Source organism: Primulina tabacum, chromosome 11 (assembly GCF_025594145.1).
Source record: "Primulina tabacum isolate GXHZ01 chromosome 11, ASM2559414v2, whole genome shotgun sequence".
In the NCBI taxonomy this organism is placed as follows: Eukaryota; Viridiplantae; Streptophyta; class Magnoliopsida; order Lamiales; family Gesneriaceae; genus Primulina; species Primulina tabacum.
In genome coordinates, this window is record NC_134560.1 from 2,577,101 (window position 1) to 2,598,150 (window position 21,050).

At 35.7% G+C, this 21,050-nt stretch overlaps 2 protein-coding genes across 3 annotated transcripts; both read right to left on the reverse strand.

Annotated features, from left to right (window-relative positions):
- Nucleotides 1–2,413: 2,413 nt before the first annotated feature.
- Nucleotides 2,414–8,031, reverse strand: LOC142518840 (kinesin-like protein KIN-14N). Of its 2 annotated transcripts, none has more exons than XM_075621666.1 (17): nt 7,718–8,031; nt 7,246–7,479; nt 6,939–7,083; nt 6,702–6,811; nt 6,482–6,601; nt 6,174–6,377; nt 5,523–5,732; nt 5,377–5,451; nt 5,107–5,253; nt 4,831–4,966; nt 4,616–4,725; nt 4,093–4,254; nt 3,809–4,020; nt 3,469–3,550; nt 3,277–3,381; nt 3,073–3,177; nt 2,414–2,943 (listed from the first exon to the last, which is right to left on the reverse strand). In XM_075621666.1, the coding sequence occupies exons 1-17, from the start codon at nt 7,757–7,759 to the stop codon at nt 2,764–2,766; spliced, it is 2,379 nt and encodes a 792-aa protein (XP_075477781.1). In that variant the 5' UTR covers nt 7,760–8,031; the 3' UTR covers nt 2,414–2,763. The 2 variants fall into 2 exon arrangements, with proteins under 2 accessions (XP_075477781.1, XP_075477782.1); XM_075621667.1 differs by having other exon boundaries at nt 7,613–8,031.
- Nucleotides 8,032–10,472: 2,441 nt separating this feature from the next.
- On the reverse strand, nt 10,473–11,448 carry LOC142519213 (histone H2A.6). The gene is made up of 2 exons (XM_075622154.1): nt 11,136–11,448; nt 10,473–10,869 (listed from the first exon to the last, which is right to left on the reverse strand). The coding sequence occupies exons 1-2, from the start codon at nt 11,322–11,324 to the stop codon at nt 10,657–10,659; spliced, it is 402 nt and encodes a 133-aa protein (XP_075478269.1). The 5' UTR covers nt 11,325–11,448; the 3' UTR covers nt 10,473–10,656.
- Between the last annotated feature and the right edge of the window lie 9,602 nt (nt 11,449–21,050).

Sequence of the window (21,050 nt, forward strand, 5' to 3'; positions counted from 1 at the left end):
AAAATATTTAAGTTATAATAATTTAAAAAACCAAATATCAAGTTCTTTATATATAAAAAAAAAAAAAAAAAATCAATAAATGAGGCAAATTGTCTTGGTTGTCCTTTGGCTGGTTATCCAATTTTGGTAAATAAATTGGGTTAAATGCTGAGGTGTTTGGTTGCTATTTGTGAATGGTGATGAAAGAAGGATTTGAGACTTGTGGTTCTGATGCCTTTGGGAAAATGATGCTCAATCATTGTCGCCTTGTATTTTCTACTCGTGCCATCCCAAACGAACTAGAATGATTTTTTTCCAAGAAAGAAAATCCACGCTAAGTTGAGATGATAAAAGACAAAATATAAGAACCAATGAATCCTTATATAATTTTAAACATTTGATTTTTGTAATTATTGTCTTACATGGTTTTCAACAAACTCAATTCTACAATCATCATCGTCATTGGACTCGTTCTATTTATAAAACAATCAATCATGTGACGGCGATACGATATATAAATCTATGTTATGACATAGAAAAAAAAGTCAATAATTATGCGGTCTCCTTTTAATAACACAAGAGTTAAAAATTCTTAAATCATTAATTTTTTAGATTATAATTTTTTCTAATCTCAAACTTAAGATATTGATAAGTTATAAGTTTTTGATCGAAACTTATTAATACAAATTTAGAATAGGTCTCTTGTGAGACGGTCTCACAATAAAAAGTAATACTCTTAGTATAAAAATTAATACTTTTTCTTGGATGATCCAAATAAGATATCTGTTTTACAAAATACGATCTGTGAGAACATTTGTTTTTGTTGTTGTGGTTGAGAATAGGGGTGGAAAAAAATACCGAAATACCGAAATACCAAAAAAATACCGAACTTACCGAAAAAATCGGGGTATCGGTACAGAATATTACCGAAATACCGAAAATAATTTTTTATTATTATTTTTTTAAAATTTAAGTTCGGTATAGCGAAATTTTTTTTAAAATTTTCGGTATCGGTACGGTACCGGTATGAACTTTTTTCATACCGAAAATTCGATATACCGAATGTGCGGTATACCGAATTTCCGGTATCGGTATGTAAAAATTCCATACCGATATTTTCGATACGGTATATGATACCATAGTTCGGTACGATATACCATATCATACCCACACTTAGTTTAGAATGCTATTGTTTCAGAATAGAGTAAATTGAAAATGGAAAAAAAAGGCAATTAAACAAAATTTTGATGACATGCTGTCAGCATCAACAAGATGACATCGCCATTATTCCCTAAGGGTCGGTGTGTCACATCCCAAGTCTTAGCGATAGTTCTAAATTGGGAAGTTGCTTATATATGGAACAACTCAGCTAGTGTATATATTTTATTTGGCATCTTCGTCAGATCATAGATTGTTTATATAAAAATTATAAACAAAATCTATTTTTTTTTTTCCATTTTAATGTGATAATTGTGTCCTCATGATATTTTGCATTCATGAGTTTCCACTAATTTGATCTAAAACTACGAGAGAAGAAAGGATAAATATTAGTTTATTTCCCATTATTATGTATGGCCAAAAAATGAGTTAATGTTAGGTTTTTTTAAAAAAAAATTCAGAGTATTAATGAAGGTAAAAAGGTATATCGATAAATTAAGAAAAGATTATGTTCTTCTTATGTTGCAAGAAGATAAATTTCATTTCAATAGTCAAACTGCATAGAATTTTGCCATGTGAAATGTTTATCAGTCTTTAAAGAAGAAAATTAAAACGAGACAGTAATTAATAATAAAAAAAAGTATTGATTTTTAGAAATGAATTTTAAAGTTCACAATCGCAAACTTTTCAAGAATTGAGCGATGTTCAATTATTGTTGCATTTTATCGAGTGAGTTTATGTTACATTAATTTGTTTTTGTATAAGACGTTTGCGCGAATATCTTATTTCAAAATAAAAAAATAAGAGATCAATCACTATTTTTAGTGAGATGTTCGCGCGAACATCTTATACATACATACACACCGAATGAGAGAAACACCGACCGACTCTTTTTATCTCCACCATAATTGATTTATTGCTCTGACCTCATTAGATGCATACATATCCTATGCCCGCTTTTGGTAGTTTTTATTTATTGGTGTTGTGTCACCAGAAAATTTTTTTAAAAAAAACGAGAACAGAATTTCAACTATCAAAACAATTATATGATGGCATTGTGGAAAGTGATGTGTGGAATCCATACAAAAAAAGTAAAGAAGTGAGGACATCAATAATTCTTTTTCTTTTTAAAAATGAAGGTGTTTGTTTACTTACTGGTGAGCATACACAAAGCAACTTCCTAAATCACGCCTTGCTGCCCACTAGCCAAATCTAATTTTAATTCTCGAAAGCTCATTTCAATCTACCATCCTCAAAGCTTAAAAACATGCAAAAATAAAAACTCAAATCTCATGCTTTCTTGGCAAGAAATAGAGTTCAAGAAAACATGAGTTTACATTTGAATGTGAGATGCTAGAAAGCATTGGTAATTATAAGTTATCGCTACAAACTACAGAGGTATATAATCGGATACAACTCAAATCAGTGAAAGCAGGGCTTAGACCATCGGGGCTGTAGCTGGTTACATACCCAAGTATTGTACTCCTTACACTATACAAATTAGAAGCAACTGTTGGTTGTTAAAGGCGCCTTCAGCCGTCGTCATGTTAAAAAAAGCCTCAAATGCCACAAATTTTCATAAATAAACACTCAATTTCCTGACAATGTAATCGATCAATCGATTACCTAGCCGATGCTCAGACGAGAGTCTGTAGTTCTTATATTGGTTTGTCTCCTTGGAATGCCAATTTCACAAGCATTAACCCTTGCTGCAAAACGAAGTGAACATAGAGATTCACCCGTAGATGAAGGATCTGGTGAAACGTTGACAAACATCAAGGTCTTTGAATCTCCACCTAAGCAAGGCTAGAGAAAAAGAAAAAACAATGTAACCACATAAAAAGGCATAAAACCCCACATGGCCAAAAAATATTTGGGCCTTAAAAATCTGTGGTAATTCCCTCCAGGTAGCATCCATATTTGGGCACAAATTACCTGGAGAAGATAGGTGAGTTTGGAATTCCTAAACGGTATATGCTCCTCCTTTTTAGCCAAGGCAAAAATGACATCGCTTAGAGATGAAAGGCTCTTGTTGATGGCCTGATATATATAAATATACATAGTCATAAAAAGGTAAATCAGTCAAGATCAAGCCATAAAACTTGAAAAAAAATAAAGATAATTGTTGCTCGGTTACACCTGTGTTTCTTTTAGTCTATCCCCAGTGGAACCACTTTTAGATAGACGCTCACTACCAGCCAGGTCAATTAAATTCAGCACACCTTGAACTTGTTGATCGATGCCCTAAAAATACAAAAGAATACAATTTATGATTTGAAGCCATGTAAGTTGAAAACCAAAGTTTGGAATCACTAAGGCAGGTGCAAATACCTCATTAACACCCACTATTCGCAAGGTGAAGACAAAATGACTCCTTGAAGACTGTTCATTCATTTGAGTTTTCCCTACAGACCTGGAAAAGAACAACAAAAAGAATTTCAAAAAGAAGGAAAAGATCAACCTCTTGGAGTGACTCTAATTGAATAATCCAAAGATCATATGGTGTAAGGGAATCCTAAAATCATGTTAGTAATTTTCATCCATTTCACCACCTAAAGTTACTATTTAAAAATTATGACACATGAAAAACTAAATGTCAGAACCACTTGAGAGTGACGATTCATTTCCAAGTTATCAAGGCCTATTAAACATAAAAGTGAAGGGGTTTTACCTGCTTTGTGCAGCGCACTCTAAAAGATAGGAAACCTCTCTGCTGCTTCGAACATCCACAATTGTAAGATCAGAGACACTGGTGTTGCCATTTACATCATGCTTGATGGCATATTGCTTTCCAGCATTGTCTAGTCGTGATGCATCAAAACCTGATCTATTTGGTGCCAACAAATCTCGTATTGTTTCATTATATATTTCAAGCATTGACACCTGCAAAGTAATTAATTTGAACACGTTACACATCTTTTAAAGAAGATGCAACAATGTAAACAAATTACTCACTTGCATCTCATACTTCCATCCTTGAGATTGAAGAATTTGCCTAGTCTCAAACACTTGCTCCAGTGATCGCGGGATCAAACCTTTATGATCCTGGATTCCCGGTGTGCCCATCATTGTATAAGTTTTGCCCGAACCTGTTTGTCCGTAGGCAAAAATACATACCTGATCAAAAGTTTCTTTTTATCATTTTGTTGAATTAACTTCACTGACAACCAAAAACAAATCATTCTTCACACAGATTTAATCATTACAAATAGCAAACAACTAAAATAAAATTTGCTTGTTCAGCTCGCTGCTTCTTAAGGAGGTCCAACATATAAAATCCCCATAATCATATCATGAGCAATCAATAAACTCTCTAGAAACAGGAAAAGCTTGCAGTCTCAAACTAAATTTAAGTTCAATAGTCCTCAAATTTTGCAAAAGTTATAAATTCAACTTTTATCGTAAGGCCATTAACGTATCACACGCGTTCTATATAAGGATAAATTACATGTAATGGAGAGCAGTGGGTAATAAAAACCTTATAACCATCCAAGGCACTCTGGACTAGCTGTGATATCTCTATAAAAACATCCTCTTGGGATGCATCAGCCATAAAAACTTTATCATAAGAGAAAGAATGCTTTTGCCCTTGGAAGAAAATAAAAACGATAATAAATTAGGAGAGATATCGGGAAAAGTATGAAGGATAGTTAGGGCAAGACAGTTTACAATTGTTCAACAATGAAGACTCACCATTTTGGCATAAGTCAATGCTTCGACCCTGTGATTCCATTGTTGCTGGGAATAATAAAATTTTGTTGTCAGATGTAGGCTCATCAGCTAACAGTGGTCTCACCCGACAAAATACACGGATATTTCCTTTTAACTCCTGTGTTAACAAAAGGATCTTGTTAAAATAATCTCACTTAGTTAAATGATTAAATTATTTCACTAAAACAAAGAAGAAACTAACGTCTAACAAAAAACTAGTAGGATAAATTGAAATAGTAATGTTTGCAAATCTAATACCAAAATTGTGTTATGTAGTTTTTTACGAAGTTTCTCTCCTTCGAAAATTTTCAAATCAGCATCAGCTAGTCGATTCTGCAGCTGGAGAATTAAAGTCTTTTGCTCCTCAAATTCACGTCTTGATTCCATTGCCGATAAGTCAGAAATCTGGTAAAATGACTCGTGAGATCAGATGAACGTATTACACCAGGATTAGCAAACGGTATGCAACTCTACAGTAGCTACAATTCTGTATCAAGATTGAAAAAAATTATATTATCAAAACTAAACCTGAAATTCCTTCTGCACCAAAGCTAGTTGCTCTTGTAATCGTTTATTTTCCTCACTTTGAGCCATGCATGTAGACTTATAAAATAAAATTTTGTAAAATTTGCATTTTAGATATAAAATAAGCAACAATGTATGAAAATCGAAACCTCAAGATTATTTGCTGATGCCTCCATTGCATCCAACTGCGCAAAGTATTTTCCAGTACTTTCTTTATATTTTTCTACTTCCTCTGTTAAAGCACTCAATTGCAACAATCGACGGTCCCGATCATCTCTTACTTGTTGCAGATCACTTCTCAAACAAGCAACTTCACTACCTAGTGCTTCTTTCTGTTTCACAGCCTCATCTTGTAATTTCTTCCAGGATCAAACATTACGACACATGTGCAAGTGCAAAAGTATTAGTAAACTCGTAAAAAACAACCTGCCAATATTTTTAAACAAATTGTGAAGCACAATCGATCAGGTTAAAAAATAACAGTTACAGACATAACTCACGTACTTAGCATTGTACATAAGGGTTAGTTTTGTATAGTTGTGAGGGTTCAGGGAAAATACTTGATATGTTTGACGTTGTTTTTCAGGGAAATAGAATTGCTACCTTAAACATAAAAAATATCAGATGTTAAAATAAAGTATCGTCAAAAGGTTATGCATATTGACTAGAATAGAACAAAGAATGAAATCATTAAGTAGGCAGACTAAATCATTATTCACTACCCCTCAGAAAATCACGCAACAACAGGTCATACCGATCCACAGAAAAAAATCATCAAACCAAGTGGTAAAAACAGGTACCTTAGAAGATGTAAGCTGCTCTTGCAAAGATGTATAACGGCCCCTCAAAGTGCTGAGATTTTCTATCACAGCTGACTTTTCCTTTTCAACTTGCTTGAACGTATCATTTGTTGCATGAAGTTCGGATTGAAGTCTGCTATTGTACTGCTGTAAACTTGTGTTATACTCCTGTAACCTCTTGTACATATCATTCAATGATTGTATCTGTAGAAGGCAAAGAGAGTCAACAGCGAGAACATTTTCACTTTGACATCTAAAAAAACTCAATGGGAAACATACTACTGCCAATTATTCTACATAGTACTTACCTTTTGGTTTGCGCCGATATTGTCTTCTTGCGCTCTCTTCAGATCTTCCGCGAGGGAAGCTTGCAATCTCTGAGCGGCAAGTTGAGATTCTCTCTCTCTTGTCAAAGAATCCAATGCTTCCTGGTAATTGCATTTCGTAATTTTGTTATTTAATAAAATGTAACACAACTTTGATATCTAAAAGCCATTTTCATAATTTCGTGATTCGTAAATCCATTACCAATTTATCCGTTTCTTCCTTGGCAAATTTTTCTTGCAGAAACTCCAAATTTTTTCTCAACTCCGTGATAATTAAATTAAATTCATCCTCCTTGGCCTTCATGAATAACTCTGACAAAATTAACAAAACGGAACACGTTATAAAATTAAATCTATAGATTGACTTATTTCTTAATGAGTAACATTCTTACGCAAAATCAAAACATTGGACGAGCAAATAAAGAACACACGCACGTACCCAAGTCATTGCATTTCTTGTGAGCAAATTCCAACAAATTCTTCAATTTATCCTGCTCTACTACATGATTTCCTTCAAGCTGTTGGAACCACCGGATACATTGCTTGAGACGTTTTATAATCTCAAGCATCTGCTCACTTTTTTCCTACAGAAAGATACAGATTAAAAAACAAGTGTACTCATTGATGCTTTCAAATCTGAAGCAGGTTCGCAGTTACTTCATTACGCTACCATGTAACATAAGATAATGTGCGGTACAAAATAATGATCAAATTATAAAACAAATTTTGATGAATAATGGCCGTACCTTATAGTTATATTTGTTTTTAATTCTCGGTTTCTCAGTAAGCAGTGCCTCCACATCCTCTTTTGTGAACTCAATTACACCACATTCATAGCCAGAGTTGCTTGGCGGCCCACTACTAGGAGGCAGATCTTGGCCCCCATTTAGCACCGAAAACGCGTGTCTAGTTTGTATCCGTGCCCCTGTGTTCGGTGCCATTTTTGAATTTCCGATCCTCCGCCTTTTATCCACCGAAACCTAAACACAACATTTAAACAAGGAAAAAATAGAATCATAACTCATCCCCCAAAAAATATCGATTCTCTTCACCCACAATAAAAACAAGAGGAAAAAAATATTTCGTAAAACTAAAATTGAAGCACAAACATACTTTTGTGAGCACAATTATATCCCATTTTCCCAAATCTACATCAGATTCAAGTGAGCCGCTATAAGTTGAACTTCATATCGCAAGAGTAATTAGTGTTTAACTCACATGTGTAGGACTGGGAGGCTTGTTCTGGTTCTTTGAATCCATATGTACGAAAAAGTGCGTGATGAAAGGGATAAGAGTAAGAGAATTTAAGTGATTGGTGGGGTCGTGGTAAATTGCAAACGAAGCTATGCCCAGAATCTGTATGCTTGGAATTGCAGGAACCAGGCGCAACACAATACACCGACAAAAGGAGGTAGAACAACAGAGAGAGAGTAAATCCGGCAAGAGAGAGAATCTCTGTGAGGATTGTTTTTTGAATTTTTTTGAAAACAACAGTGGCGGTATTCTGAAAGAGATTCGTTGCGAATTCCGTTTTACCCTACTGATTACATCTAATTTAATAATTATTATTATATATCAGCGATTAAGATATACGTATTATGTTTAACATAATATTTGATATTTAAAATATTGTTTAATCAATTTATAATATAAATATTATATATTTATAATTTGATATAAATATTATAATTAGTGTGTTTGTATGTATTGTTGTGTATGATAAAATCTCTGTTTTTTTATTCAACTTAATTTCAATAAAAAAAATGTAATAATATTATGGTAGAAAAAAGAAATATTTTTTTTGAGATTGAAGAGGAGGGAAACAGTTTTTCTAACCCTCTCAATTATTATAAGATAAAATACATATATATTAATAAGGTGTTAACATTTTAAAGCAAATAACTTATAATTTAGCAGATAGATATTTGTTTTCTAAACATTAAATTATAGGTTTAATACATATTTCGATATTTTTTTCATTTCTTTTTTTATTTATTTTTAATTCGTATATCAAAATTACAGTATAGTATCACATTATTTTTTATCATTGTATTTTGATCTTTATTTAAATATAAATCAAATAAATTATAAATAATATTGTACAAACACACAACATGTATAATACATTAGTTCTATTGGAGTTCTCGTGCGTATTATATTTTGAAATATATATATGTATATATATATCTATACTGAACAAGTAAAAAAACAAGCATATGATTTTTTTTAATAAAAGAATTCAACTGGTGTGAAAAATCTCCTATTCCCAGTCCCATGATTTTTTTTCATTATAAAACATAATTATTATCTAAATTAGATATAATAATCTTTTTTTGCAGGTGACAAGAATTTTTCACTGGTGAAACTGGACAGAGAAATAATAGTGGTTAGGTCGATGTTACATGTGGAGGCAGTGTCTCCACATGATTTGGATGGACAAGATTCACACACATATGTGATTTTAAAAAAATTAGTGGACTTCATGTATGTGTGGCTAAATTTGGACCCTTGATTCTATCATGGGTAGTGTCCCCTACATGTAGGATGGAATGAACCAATAATAGTACATAGGTGTTAGTCGTTGGCATATTATAATCAATCAACGCTAAAAGGAACAAATCAGAAGCTGCCATTGCACCTATTTAGTGACATCCATCCATACCTATCTCGATGTCATTTATTGATGTTCACTGCTAGACTTATGTTGTCAATTCATAAAACAAGATCGCAATAAATTAAAGAGTTGTGCATTAAAAATTGACACGAAGATGATGTCTGAATTACTACATAAAGTGAATCGATTATTATGTACGCAGTGAAGAGCATCATTACATATACTTCATGAATAAGTAAAATCGATTCTTCTCTCTTTTTTTTCAAAAGGCACTTGCATGACCAAGTGTGAAGAATAGGAAAGCTTCTATAAATGTAGATGTAGACGGTCGAGCTAATAAAAAGTCTGGTTATTGAATTATATCTTCAAATACCAACTACTCGAATTTGTTGCGATTGGTACATTAGTGTTGAAGGGCGACAATGATGGTCAAGAAATATTAAAATTGTTGATTTTTTCACTCATTCGTCATATGGGAAAATCTTAAATCGCATGTGGGGGTGTAAAAATTTGTGACTCAACAACCCTTCGTGTTGTTTTATGAATCTTAGGTATCCAAAAACACTTTGTCAATTACTTGACCCTTTTATTAGATTAGATTAGACTAGTCATTATATTTTGTCTGTCAACCGATTTGTATGGCATTTGAGTTAAGACAACGAGAGTAGAGAGTATTATTATCGTACAAATGGATACTCCCTCGTCCCATGCGTTTAAGCTGCATTTCTTTTTTCATGGGCTGCAAACCAAGTTGTTGATCAATCCAGCTACCCTTAGCCTTCGGTCCATGACAAGCCCATTCACTTCAGAGCTGAACAAGAAGTCCGAAAATGGACAGTAAGAATATGTTGCACTCCAAATGTGGTCTACCTTTCTTTAAAAATATGGGCCTTTCATATTAGTTTATTAAATAAATAAACTATTTCAACAAGCTTCACGAAATTGAAAACATTCTTGGTTCCCACAAATTTTAATCGTTCTGAAGTTTGTAGCAGAACAATACCAACAGTTTTACCATTATTACTATGCTAACACCATCCAAATAAAGACTAATGCTGACAGGAAACTGGAGAAGATAGGCTCAATGCCACAAATGTTCAAAACTGCTGACCACCTATAAAACCAAATTTTAAAGAAAATGGTTGAAGAAAGATGGTCAAATGATGTGTTGTAAATTGGATTGCAGACATCGCATGTATTTACTACTGCCACAAAAACAGAGAATTTATAATTATGTAAACTCTTTCTCAAGATTTCGTCACATAGTTAAGTAGATACGAACAGAGTGGGGGATACAAGAATAATCCAGAGCTCTATTAACTACGATATAACATAAAAAATAGCGTTCAAAAGATGCAGTAAGCATGAAATAGATTCCAGTTCATTCGATTTATATTCACAAATCCAATCCCTTCACAGACTACAACCAAAATATTCAAATGTGAGTTTCTGACAGAACTTAAATTTCACTACTGAAAAACTTGCAGCACGAGACATCATGGGGTCAAGAAGTTTGATCTTTTGGAACATGAAATAAATCGATCTAGTCTTCATCAGCAGAGGGCTTGGATGATCCTCCGGCCTTCTTAGGAAGTAACAGGTTGTGAATATTGGGCATAACACCACCATTGGCAATTGTGACGTCACCAAGAAGTTTGCTTAGTTCCTCGTCGTTTCTCACGGCCAATTGTATGTGCCTGGGCACAATTCTAGTTTTCTTGTTATCCCTTGCTGCGTTTCCAGCCAGTTCCAATACCTGAATTTCCGCCCACATAAGATAGACAACAATTAATTTTAATTCGGGGATTCCTGAAGGCAAGTAATTTATAGCAGACGACGATTTAAAAATAGAAGAGAAATAAATTTCCTTAAAAGAAACAAAAACAAACTCGGCATATTTATAAATAAAATTGATATCAGTTAATAGATCGATCAATCTGATAATTCATAAAATCAGGTAATCAAATCTCAAAAACCCTATAATTGGGGTAAAACAAAATGTTGTATATTCGCATGAATAACCTCGGCAGCGAGATACTCGAGGACCGCGGCGAGGTAAACTGGAGCTCCGGCACCGACACGTTCGGCATATTTGCCGGCCTTGAGGAATCGGGCGATACGGCCAACAGGAAACTGGAGCCCCGCTTTGCTGCTTCTGGACTGGGCCTTCTTGGCAGAACCAGATCCAAGAGTCTTTCCCCGTCCCGCCATCGTAGTGAAGAAAAAGATTCGCGCTCCTGTGCTAGCTTAGCTTTGCGATGATAGCAAGCTGTCAGCCATAAAACGACGCGGAAGTGACTTGGTGGCGAGTCTTCCAGGAGTTTATATAGAGAGATGGGATCATTGGCCATTTGAAGTGGAACGGGAAATTAAAGCACGCGGATCAGTAGTTACAGCCGTTGATAAGAGAAAAAATGGACGGACAGATTTTAAAACTTTCACCTTGTCGATTCGTCATCGGTCAGGACTGAGGAACACGTGTCATGCTTAGTAAATTAAAATTACACACATTGAAATTGAAATGGAAGAATCCAAAATTCAAACTATAACTAAAAAAAAACCTGCCATATTTTCTCCAATTATTTTCAACATTACACTTTAGTTGTATTCGTAACATTAGTTACCATCAGTAAATGATTGCAATCAGTCTATTCGGTTATCGATCGAACCAAATAGATCTATAACTGATTTAATTGATTTTATTTTCAAATAATGAACCACTTGAAATAGTAATAGAAACCGAATTAATCGAACCGATTTTTAAATTGTGACCGAAATAACCAATATTTTTTAAAATATGCAAATTTTTACACACACACAAACACAAAAAAAAACAATGGAGAGCTTATAAATAACAAGAAACATTCAACAAAAAAAGTGGGTGTAAGGCCCGAGAATTTGATTACCGTAATCTGAACAGATTTGGATATATTTACCGTAATCTGAGATTAATCTGGGATGATTTCTTGATTAATTGAGGTGATTAAAGACGGAACAGATCAGACCGGGACAGACGAGAAAATACACGAATTAGGTGCGAGGGAGGTGCCACTCGCGCACATGCGCGACGTAATGCGCGAGTTGGGCAGAAGATTGCGCGCATATGCGCGAGCTGTAGTATGCTTTGTCCAGAGAACCTCGCGCATATGCGCCGAGGTGAGGCGCGCATATGCGCGAGGGATGCCGAGACACACGCGCCGAGAAATGGTGTCTCGCGCATATGCGCGATGTCAGTGCGCGCATATGCGCGAGTAGTCCTGTAGCCAACGTTTTGGAACAGAAGCTTTGGCGCATATGCGCCGGATTGAGGCGCGCATATGCGCCAGTAGTTGCGAAGCCTATGCGAGTAACTCCAGAGAGTCTCGCGCATATGCGCGGAGATGAATCGCGCATATGCGCGAGGCGATGTGCGGGATATATGCGAAGACAGTAGGTCTCGCGCATATGCGCGATGTCAGTTCGCGCATATGCGCGAGTAGTCCAGGAGCCGGACAATGCTTCCGGCGCATATGCGCGGATTTTGGGCGCGCATATGCGCGTGGCATGCAAAACGTAAGATTGCCACTTGGTTTGTATGTGCGACGTGTGTGTGTGTGTATATATATATATATATATATATATATATATACACACACATATCCTACAATTCTTACCGAGGATTCAAGGGAGAAAGAGTAAAGTTTTCCTTCGACGTGAGATTTGAGATTTACGAGTGATCCGTCCTTCTGATTTTGAATCTAAGTACAGCACCGAGTTCCTAGCGACGACAGCTACAACTGGGCGTAAGTTTTGTTACGTTTTGATGTCGTTTGAAAATATGATGTTGTCAGAATTGAATAGGAATCATATATGATGTTTCTGCTACAGTAGACATTGTATAACTGAAGTCAGATTAAAGAATAGACTGGTTATGTAATTGTTATGAATTTTGGAGTCGATTTGATTGAGAATCGATGTCAGATTTGTATTGTTATTGAAATTATGAGTTGCACCGATATTGATTATGAGTTCTGGTATTATATCTGTGATGTTGAAATTGACGGGGTTATCGAGATTGTATTATTATGCCGTCGAAACATCAGTTGATTGATATTGATCAGATTCGGTATTGATTTAGATGGTATTGTGGTATCGTAAGTCGATTGGCATTGATCAGATTATGTTTTGATTTGAGTATTGATCAGAACATGTTTTGAACTGAGTCATGTACTGATATTGTATCTATTCGATTGTCATTATCATATTGGGTATGGACAGAGTTGACTTCAATACTTCGTCTTCGTCGGACCGAGAAGATAAAGGTATAAATTAATGTTGAGTTGAGATTGCACAACTCGAGTGAGGTTTGGCTCGAGTTTCCCTAAATCACATACTTTACCTTATGATATTGATTTGATTGATGTACTTGTTCTCTTGATTTATAGACAGCAGGTATTAGACGAGTAATCTTGTGACAGAAGTGCCTGATAGTGGTGGGATCGCCACGGGCACATTGCACGATGTCACAAGATAGTGTATTGGCGATTGTGCCAAAGTCTGTCACCGGATGTTTGGCTATCGATGTGGATATAATTATAACTTCTTCTATTACTGATGATCGATATTATATCGATGTGGATAGAATTGGAGCTTCTTCTATTACTGGTGATCGGTACCGTATCGATGTGATAGAATCATAACTTCTTCTATTACTGGTGATCGGTACCGTATCGATGTGGATAGAATCGGAGTTCTTTCTATTACTGGTGATCGATACTATACCGATGTGGATAGAATATGAGCTTCTTCTATTACTGGTGATCGATACCATATCGATGTGGATAGAATTGGTATTTCTTCTATTACTGGTGATCGATACCCTATCGACGTGGATAGAACTGGAGTCTTTTCTATTACCGTTGGTCGATATGGGAATGCTGACTTCTGAAAATCGGGATCCCTAGACTAGGATTGAGGCTAGTCTTAAATGTGACGTCATGAGTCTAATTGACAGTTATATTGATTCATGTTGATTATGTTCTTGAATATGGTACATATTGATTTATGTTCCTGATGATGGTACATGTTTAGAATATGATTTATTCTTGATATGGATTTATATTCTGATTTGAATACATGTTAGACATATCTGTTATATGCTTTTATATTATTTTTATGATTGCATGTGTACATGATTTATACTGAGAATGTAATTCTCACCGGAGTTATCCGGCTGTTGTCTTGTCTGTATGTGTGCATGGCAATAGGTGGGATATGATCAGGGTCAAGAAGAGAAAGAGGCTGGACTAGATAGCGTGGAGATCCGGGCTTCGAAGCAACTTAGGATTCAACACTGAGATATAGTTGAACCTAGTTGAATTCTAGTAAATAATACAAAATTTGTATGTTTATGTTTAATATGTAATTTGAATTAAATTACATTACGTTTCCGCTTTGTATTTAAAAAAAAAATTTAGACCATGTTTATTATAATTGATTGAATTATTCCTGAAGACGATTAAGGAATGAATTAGCGTCCGGGTCCCCACAACAGGTGGTATCAGAGCATTAGGTCCTAGAACAGTAGGTTCCTTAGACTGAGATAGAGAAGAGTGAGCGGGGTAGAATGAGTTTTCTTTTCTTGCATGTAATTGCTAGCATGTGATTGATTATAATGTTGAATTACATAGTGTGTGCTAGCATGATGTTATGTGTTATTGCTTGAAGTTACATAGCATCTGATTGAATATAATGTTGAAATTACATTGTATATGCTAAGATTTCAGTATGTTTTTACTGTATATTAAGCTACATGTTACCTGAATATCTGAGTTCATTTGGTAATATGTATTATTTGAAACTGGATCAGAACCAATTCTTGATCAGGGGTAAGCTGATCAGGATTGGGATTGAGACGGAATTGTCTCCTATTACTACTAACATCTGTGATTATCAGATATTCCTCCTAGAAGAGTTCCAGAACGAGGTAGTACTTTGACTGAACAGATAGATGTATCAGAAACTCAGATGGAAATACAGTTGAAAGAATTTCAGGTATTTCAGCCGCCGATCCTGAGTGGTACCGAGACGTCTGAAGATTGTGAAAACTGGTTTGATGACATAGAAATACTGTTTGATTTACATTGATTGTACAGATGAACAGAGAGTTAAAATGGTGTCTAACCAGTTACGAGAAGCCGCCAGGAGTTGGTGGATTACAAGTAAAAGAATGTTAGAACAGAGAGGTACAGTGATTTCGTGGAAATATTCAGAACTGAATTTTATCGAAGATTTTTCCCAGTTTCGTACCGAGAGGACAAGAAAGCAGAATTTGAGAATTTGAGGCAAGGTCAACTGAATATTGAAGAGTATGTTGCTAAATTTTCTACTCTACTGCATTTTGCTCCTCATGTAGCTGGGAATAATGAAGTTGTAGCGGATCAGTTCATCAGAGGATTGAACTCGGAGATAGTTGCATTGATGAATATGCAGCGACCTTACCATTTTGCTGATGCCTTGAGTAGAGCGAAGAGAGCGGAGGCGAGTCTGATTAGACAATTAGGAAGGGTGTGTGCGATGCAACCCCAGACACAGCAATCCCCTCTCCGATTTGATCGCGGCAGCACGAGTGGAAAGCAAGATTTGCTGAAAGCTCGAAAGAAACAGTTCAAGAAGTTAGGGAGCGGTTCATCTAGCTCCAGTGGTTCTAGCCCGAGTTATACCGGAGTTTATTGTAGAACCTGTGGAGGGAGACATCCCATGGAGCAGTGCCAGGGAGTGACTGGTCGGTGTAATACCTGTAAACAGCAAGGACACTTTGCTAGAGTCTGTCCACAGAAAGGTTCCCGAAGATTTCAGGGAGCAGAATCATCTGGTGGTAGTGATCGAGGAACAGACCCAGGACACACGTGATGATATAGTGGCAGGTAATAATCTTTTATGATTATGTTGCATATGTATTGATATATACTAATGCATTCCCTACGATTATCTTTGACTGAGTTGTATTGATATATGTTGTACCTGCTGGGTCTGTATTACTGTAGTATTGATCTTTGTACCTTTTGGGGAAAGGAATTGATATTAGTGAATTCTGTGATATATTGTGTACTGCAGTAAAAAGAGAATGAGATTGAATTAGATTGTATTGTACTTGTGTTATCTGATTCTGATTACATTATTGATATTAATATGTTAACAAGTACAGAACTATTATAGATTCTTGCCAGGAGATGGTAAGATTCGGACCTGAAATGGCCGATGAACGAATGATATACGGTAAGGATTCTCGATTTTGAATTCCTTGATATCCGTATTATGAATGATTCGATGATTATCGAAAAGAATGGAGTAATTCCTTATGTATTCAGTTGATTACTGAAGTTGAACCTATCTGGGAATGATTTGTCAGTAGCAGGATAGTTGCTATAGTCGTTCCAGATGAAATTCAGGGTTTGTCTTATATCAGAGAGAGTGGCTCCAGCCTTGATGTGATATCAGGTATGGATTTCATTTTAGACTTCTGTACAGAATGATATTGATTGAATTGAAATGTCAGTTAGAAGATTTACTGCCTGAGAATTAGAGTTACAACTGATTATGTGTTTCCTCTGGGAAATACTTCAGTTCTGTGTATGGGTTGATAAATCTTGTGTTCCGAAGTGTTCTGATGATCTTATGCTCGTTTTATCTATGATATTTTGATATATTCGCAGCGTATGATTGATTGAATCGAACAGTTGAAATCTGTATTGAATATTCTGGGAACCGAGATTGTTGTACACAGAATTGTTCGGCTATGAATCCAGATTGCAACAGATTGCATTCAGAGTCTGTGATATCTGAAGATAGTATACTGATTCATTGTAGCACAGTTGAGACAGTGATCAGATTGTTCAGAACTTGATTTCGATAGTCAGAACAGTGTGTCAATCAGAATACCAGGTAGGTAATGCTTTATTTTATATAATTAGCTGATTTGTTGTGCCAGATATTTCGAATTTGAAATGACAGGTATTGTCAGAGGCACACAGTAGTAGATTCAGTATTATTCTGGTAACAAGAAATGTGTGATAATACGAACGGACAGTTTTGATGTAAACAAATGAAATCAGTTTTGTCAGAATTTATATTGAAATGTCTAAATCGCTGACAGATGAAGACAGGAAGATAGAAACCAGGAAATTGGTTATACAGATTATCAATTCTTGAAAAGAAATGGGGGTACATTTCTATGAATTTTGTGATGAAACTATCGAAAATCTTGCTATGACGGTGATATGATGTGATTACTATTGAACGATTGTTCAAATCTGCGGATGTTATATTGTACAAGATGACGTATAGATATGATCAGACGACTGAGATGTATGTCAGAAAAGGGGCAGATGGTATTGAATGCCAGAGTTAATTATATCATAACGTGATTTTTGGTTGATTTTAAACTTTAGGCAGGATGTATAGCATGATTTTTATCTATGGATTATAGATTGACGGATAGTCGGAGCGAACTATCTAGATACTGGAGGATATCCAGGAACTGTAGTGCTGGATTTTAGCACTAGTGACCTGATGTCTTGTCACTTTATAAATTATTGTATAATGATAGCTATCAAATGAGTATTGAGATAGCTACAGACGAGACATTGTACAGTGAGTACTGCGGATTTCCTCTGAATGAGAATGATATTACGGTGATATCTGAGATTGAATTTGATAACAGCTGATGATATTGATTGGGTATGAGCTGTTGATTGGTATATACGGATGTTGTATAGCCAATATTTGTAATTAATTTTATCAGAATGGTTTGATAGAATGAATTTTCTGAAGTAACCTTGAGTATACATTTCTTCCTTATATGAATTGATTGCTTGTAATTTCGAGGACGAAATCATATCTTAGAGGGAGAGAAATGTAAGGCCCGAGAATTTGATTACCGTAATCTGAACAGATTTGGGTATATTTACCGTAATCTGAGATTAATCTGGGATGATTTCTTGATTAATTAAGGTGATTAAAGACGGAACAGATCAGACCGGGAGAGACGAGAAAAGACACGAATTAGGTGCGAGGAGAGGTGCCACTCGCGCACATGAGCGACGTAATGCGCGAGTTGGGCAGAAGATCCCGTGCATATGCGCGGAGTGATTGCGCGCATATGCGCGAGCTGTAGTATGCTTTGTCCAGAGAACCTCGCGCATATGCGCCGAGGTGAGGCGCACATATGCGCGAGGGATGCCGAGACACACGCGTCCAGAAATGGTGTCTCGCGCATATGCGCGAGTAGTCCTGTAGCCAACGTTTTGGAACAGAAGCTTTGGCGCATATGCGCCGGATTGAGGCGCGCATATGCGCCAGTAGTTGCGAAGCCTATGCGAGTAACTCCAGAGAGTCTCGCGCATATGCGCGGAGATGAGTCGCGCATATGCGCGAGGCGATGTGCGGGATATATGCGGAGACAGTAGGTCTCGCGCATATGCACGATGTTAGTTCGCGCATATGCGCGAGTAGTCCAGGAGCCGGACAATGCTTCCGGCGCATATGCGCGGATTTTGGGCGAGCATATGCGCGTGGCATGCAAAACGTAAGATTGCCACTTGGTTTGTATGTGCGACGTGTATATATATATATATATATATATATATATATATACATATCCTACAATTCTTACCGAGGATTCAAGGGAGAAAGAGTAAAGTTTTCCTTCGAGGTGAGATTTGAGATTTACGAGTGATCCGTCCTTCTGATTTTGAATCTAAGTACAGCACCGAGTTCCTAGCGACGACAGCTACAACTGGGCGTAAGTTTTGTTACGTTTTGATGTCGTTTGAAAATATGATGTTGTCAGAATTGAATAGGAATCATATATGATGTTTCTGCTACAGTAGACATTGTATAACTGAAGTCAGATTAAAGAATAGACTGATTATGTAATTGTTATGAATTTTGGAGTCGATTTGATTGAGAATCGATATCAGATTTGTATTGTTATTGAAATTATGAGTTGCACTGATATTGATTATGAGTTCTGATATTATATCTGTGATGTTGAAATTGACCGGGTTATCGAGATTGTATTATTATGCCGTCGAAACATCAGTTGATTGATATTGATCAGATTCGGTATTGATTTAGATGGTATTGTGGTATCGTAAGTCGATTGGCATTGATCAGATTATGTTTTGATTTGAGTATTGATCAGAACATGTTTTGAACTGAGTCATGTACTGATATTGTATCTATTCGATTGTCATTATCATATTGGGTATGGACAGAGTTGACTTCAATACTTCGTCTTCGTCGGACCGAGAAGATAAAGGTATAAATTAATGTTGAGTTGAGATTGCACAACTCGAGTGAGGTTTGGCTCGAGTTTCCCTAAATCACATACTTTACCTTATGATATTGATTTGATTGATGTACTTGTTCTCTTGATTTATAGACAGCATGTATTAGACGAGTAATCTTGTGACAGAAGTGCCTGATAGTGGTGGGATCGCCACGGGCACATTGCACGATGTCACAAGATAGTGTATTGACGATTGTGCCAAAGTCTGTCACCGGATGTTTGGCTATCGATGTGGATATAATTATAACTTCTTCTATTACTGATGATCGATATTATATCGATGTGGATAGAATTGGAGCTTTTTCTATTACTGGTGATCGGTACCGTATCGATGTGGATAGAATCATAACTTCTTCTATTACTGGTGATCGGTACCGTATCGATGTGGATAGAATCAGAGTTCTTTCTATTACTGGTGATCGATACTATACCGATGTGGATAGAATACGAGCTTCTTCTATTACTGGTGATCGATACCATATCGATGTGGATAGAATTGGTATTTCTTCTATTACTGGTGATCGATACCCTATCGACGTGGATAGAACTGGAGTCTTTTCTATTACCGTTGGTCGATATGGGAATGCTGACTTCTGAAAACCGGGATCCCTAGACTAGGATTGAGGCTAGTCTTAAATGTGACGTCATGAGTCTAATTGACAGTTATATTGATTCATGTTGATTATGTTCCTGAATATGGTACATATTGATTTATGTTCCTGATGATGGTACATGTTTAGAATAGGATTTATTCTTGATATGGATTTATATTCTGATTTGAATACATGTTAGACATATCTGTTATATGCTTTTATATTGTTTTTATGATTGCATGTATACATGATTTATACTGAGAATGTAATTCTCACCGGAGTTATCAGGCTGTTGTCTTGTCTGTATGTGTGCATGGCAACAGGTGAGATAGGATCAGGGTCAAGAAGAGAAAGAGGCTGGACTAGATAGCATGGAGATCCGGGCTTCGAAGCAACTTAGGATTCAGCACTGAGATATAGTTGAACCTAGTTGAATTCTAGTAAATAATACAAGATTTGTATGTTTATGTTTAATATATAATTTGAATTAAATTACATTACGTTTCCGCTTTGTATTTAAAAAAAAAATTTAGACCCTGTTTATTATAATTGATTGAATTATTCCTGAAGACGATTAAGGAATGAATTAGCGTCTGGGTCCCCACAGTGGGTCTCATGTGAAACCGTCTAACGGATCTTAATCTGTGAGACGAGTCAACCCTACCCATATTCACAATAAAAAGTAATACTTTTAGCATAAAAAGTAATATTTTTTAAATGAATGACCCAAATAAGAGATCTGTCTCACAAATACGACCCGTGAAACCGTCTCACACAAGTTTTTGCCCAACAAAAAATATTGACAACAAATAGAAATATTGAAGATAAAATCATTGGATGAATGATATTACTTCTAATATATTTTTAATGTCCATATAAAATTTTAATTTATATATATACTAATTCGGTTTAACCGACTTTTTCAAATTAAAATTGATTTAACCGATTGTTTAAAATTTAAAACCGAACTTCTGAATTAACCCGCCGAATTTCGAATTAATTCGATTCGGTCGA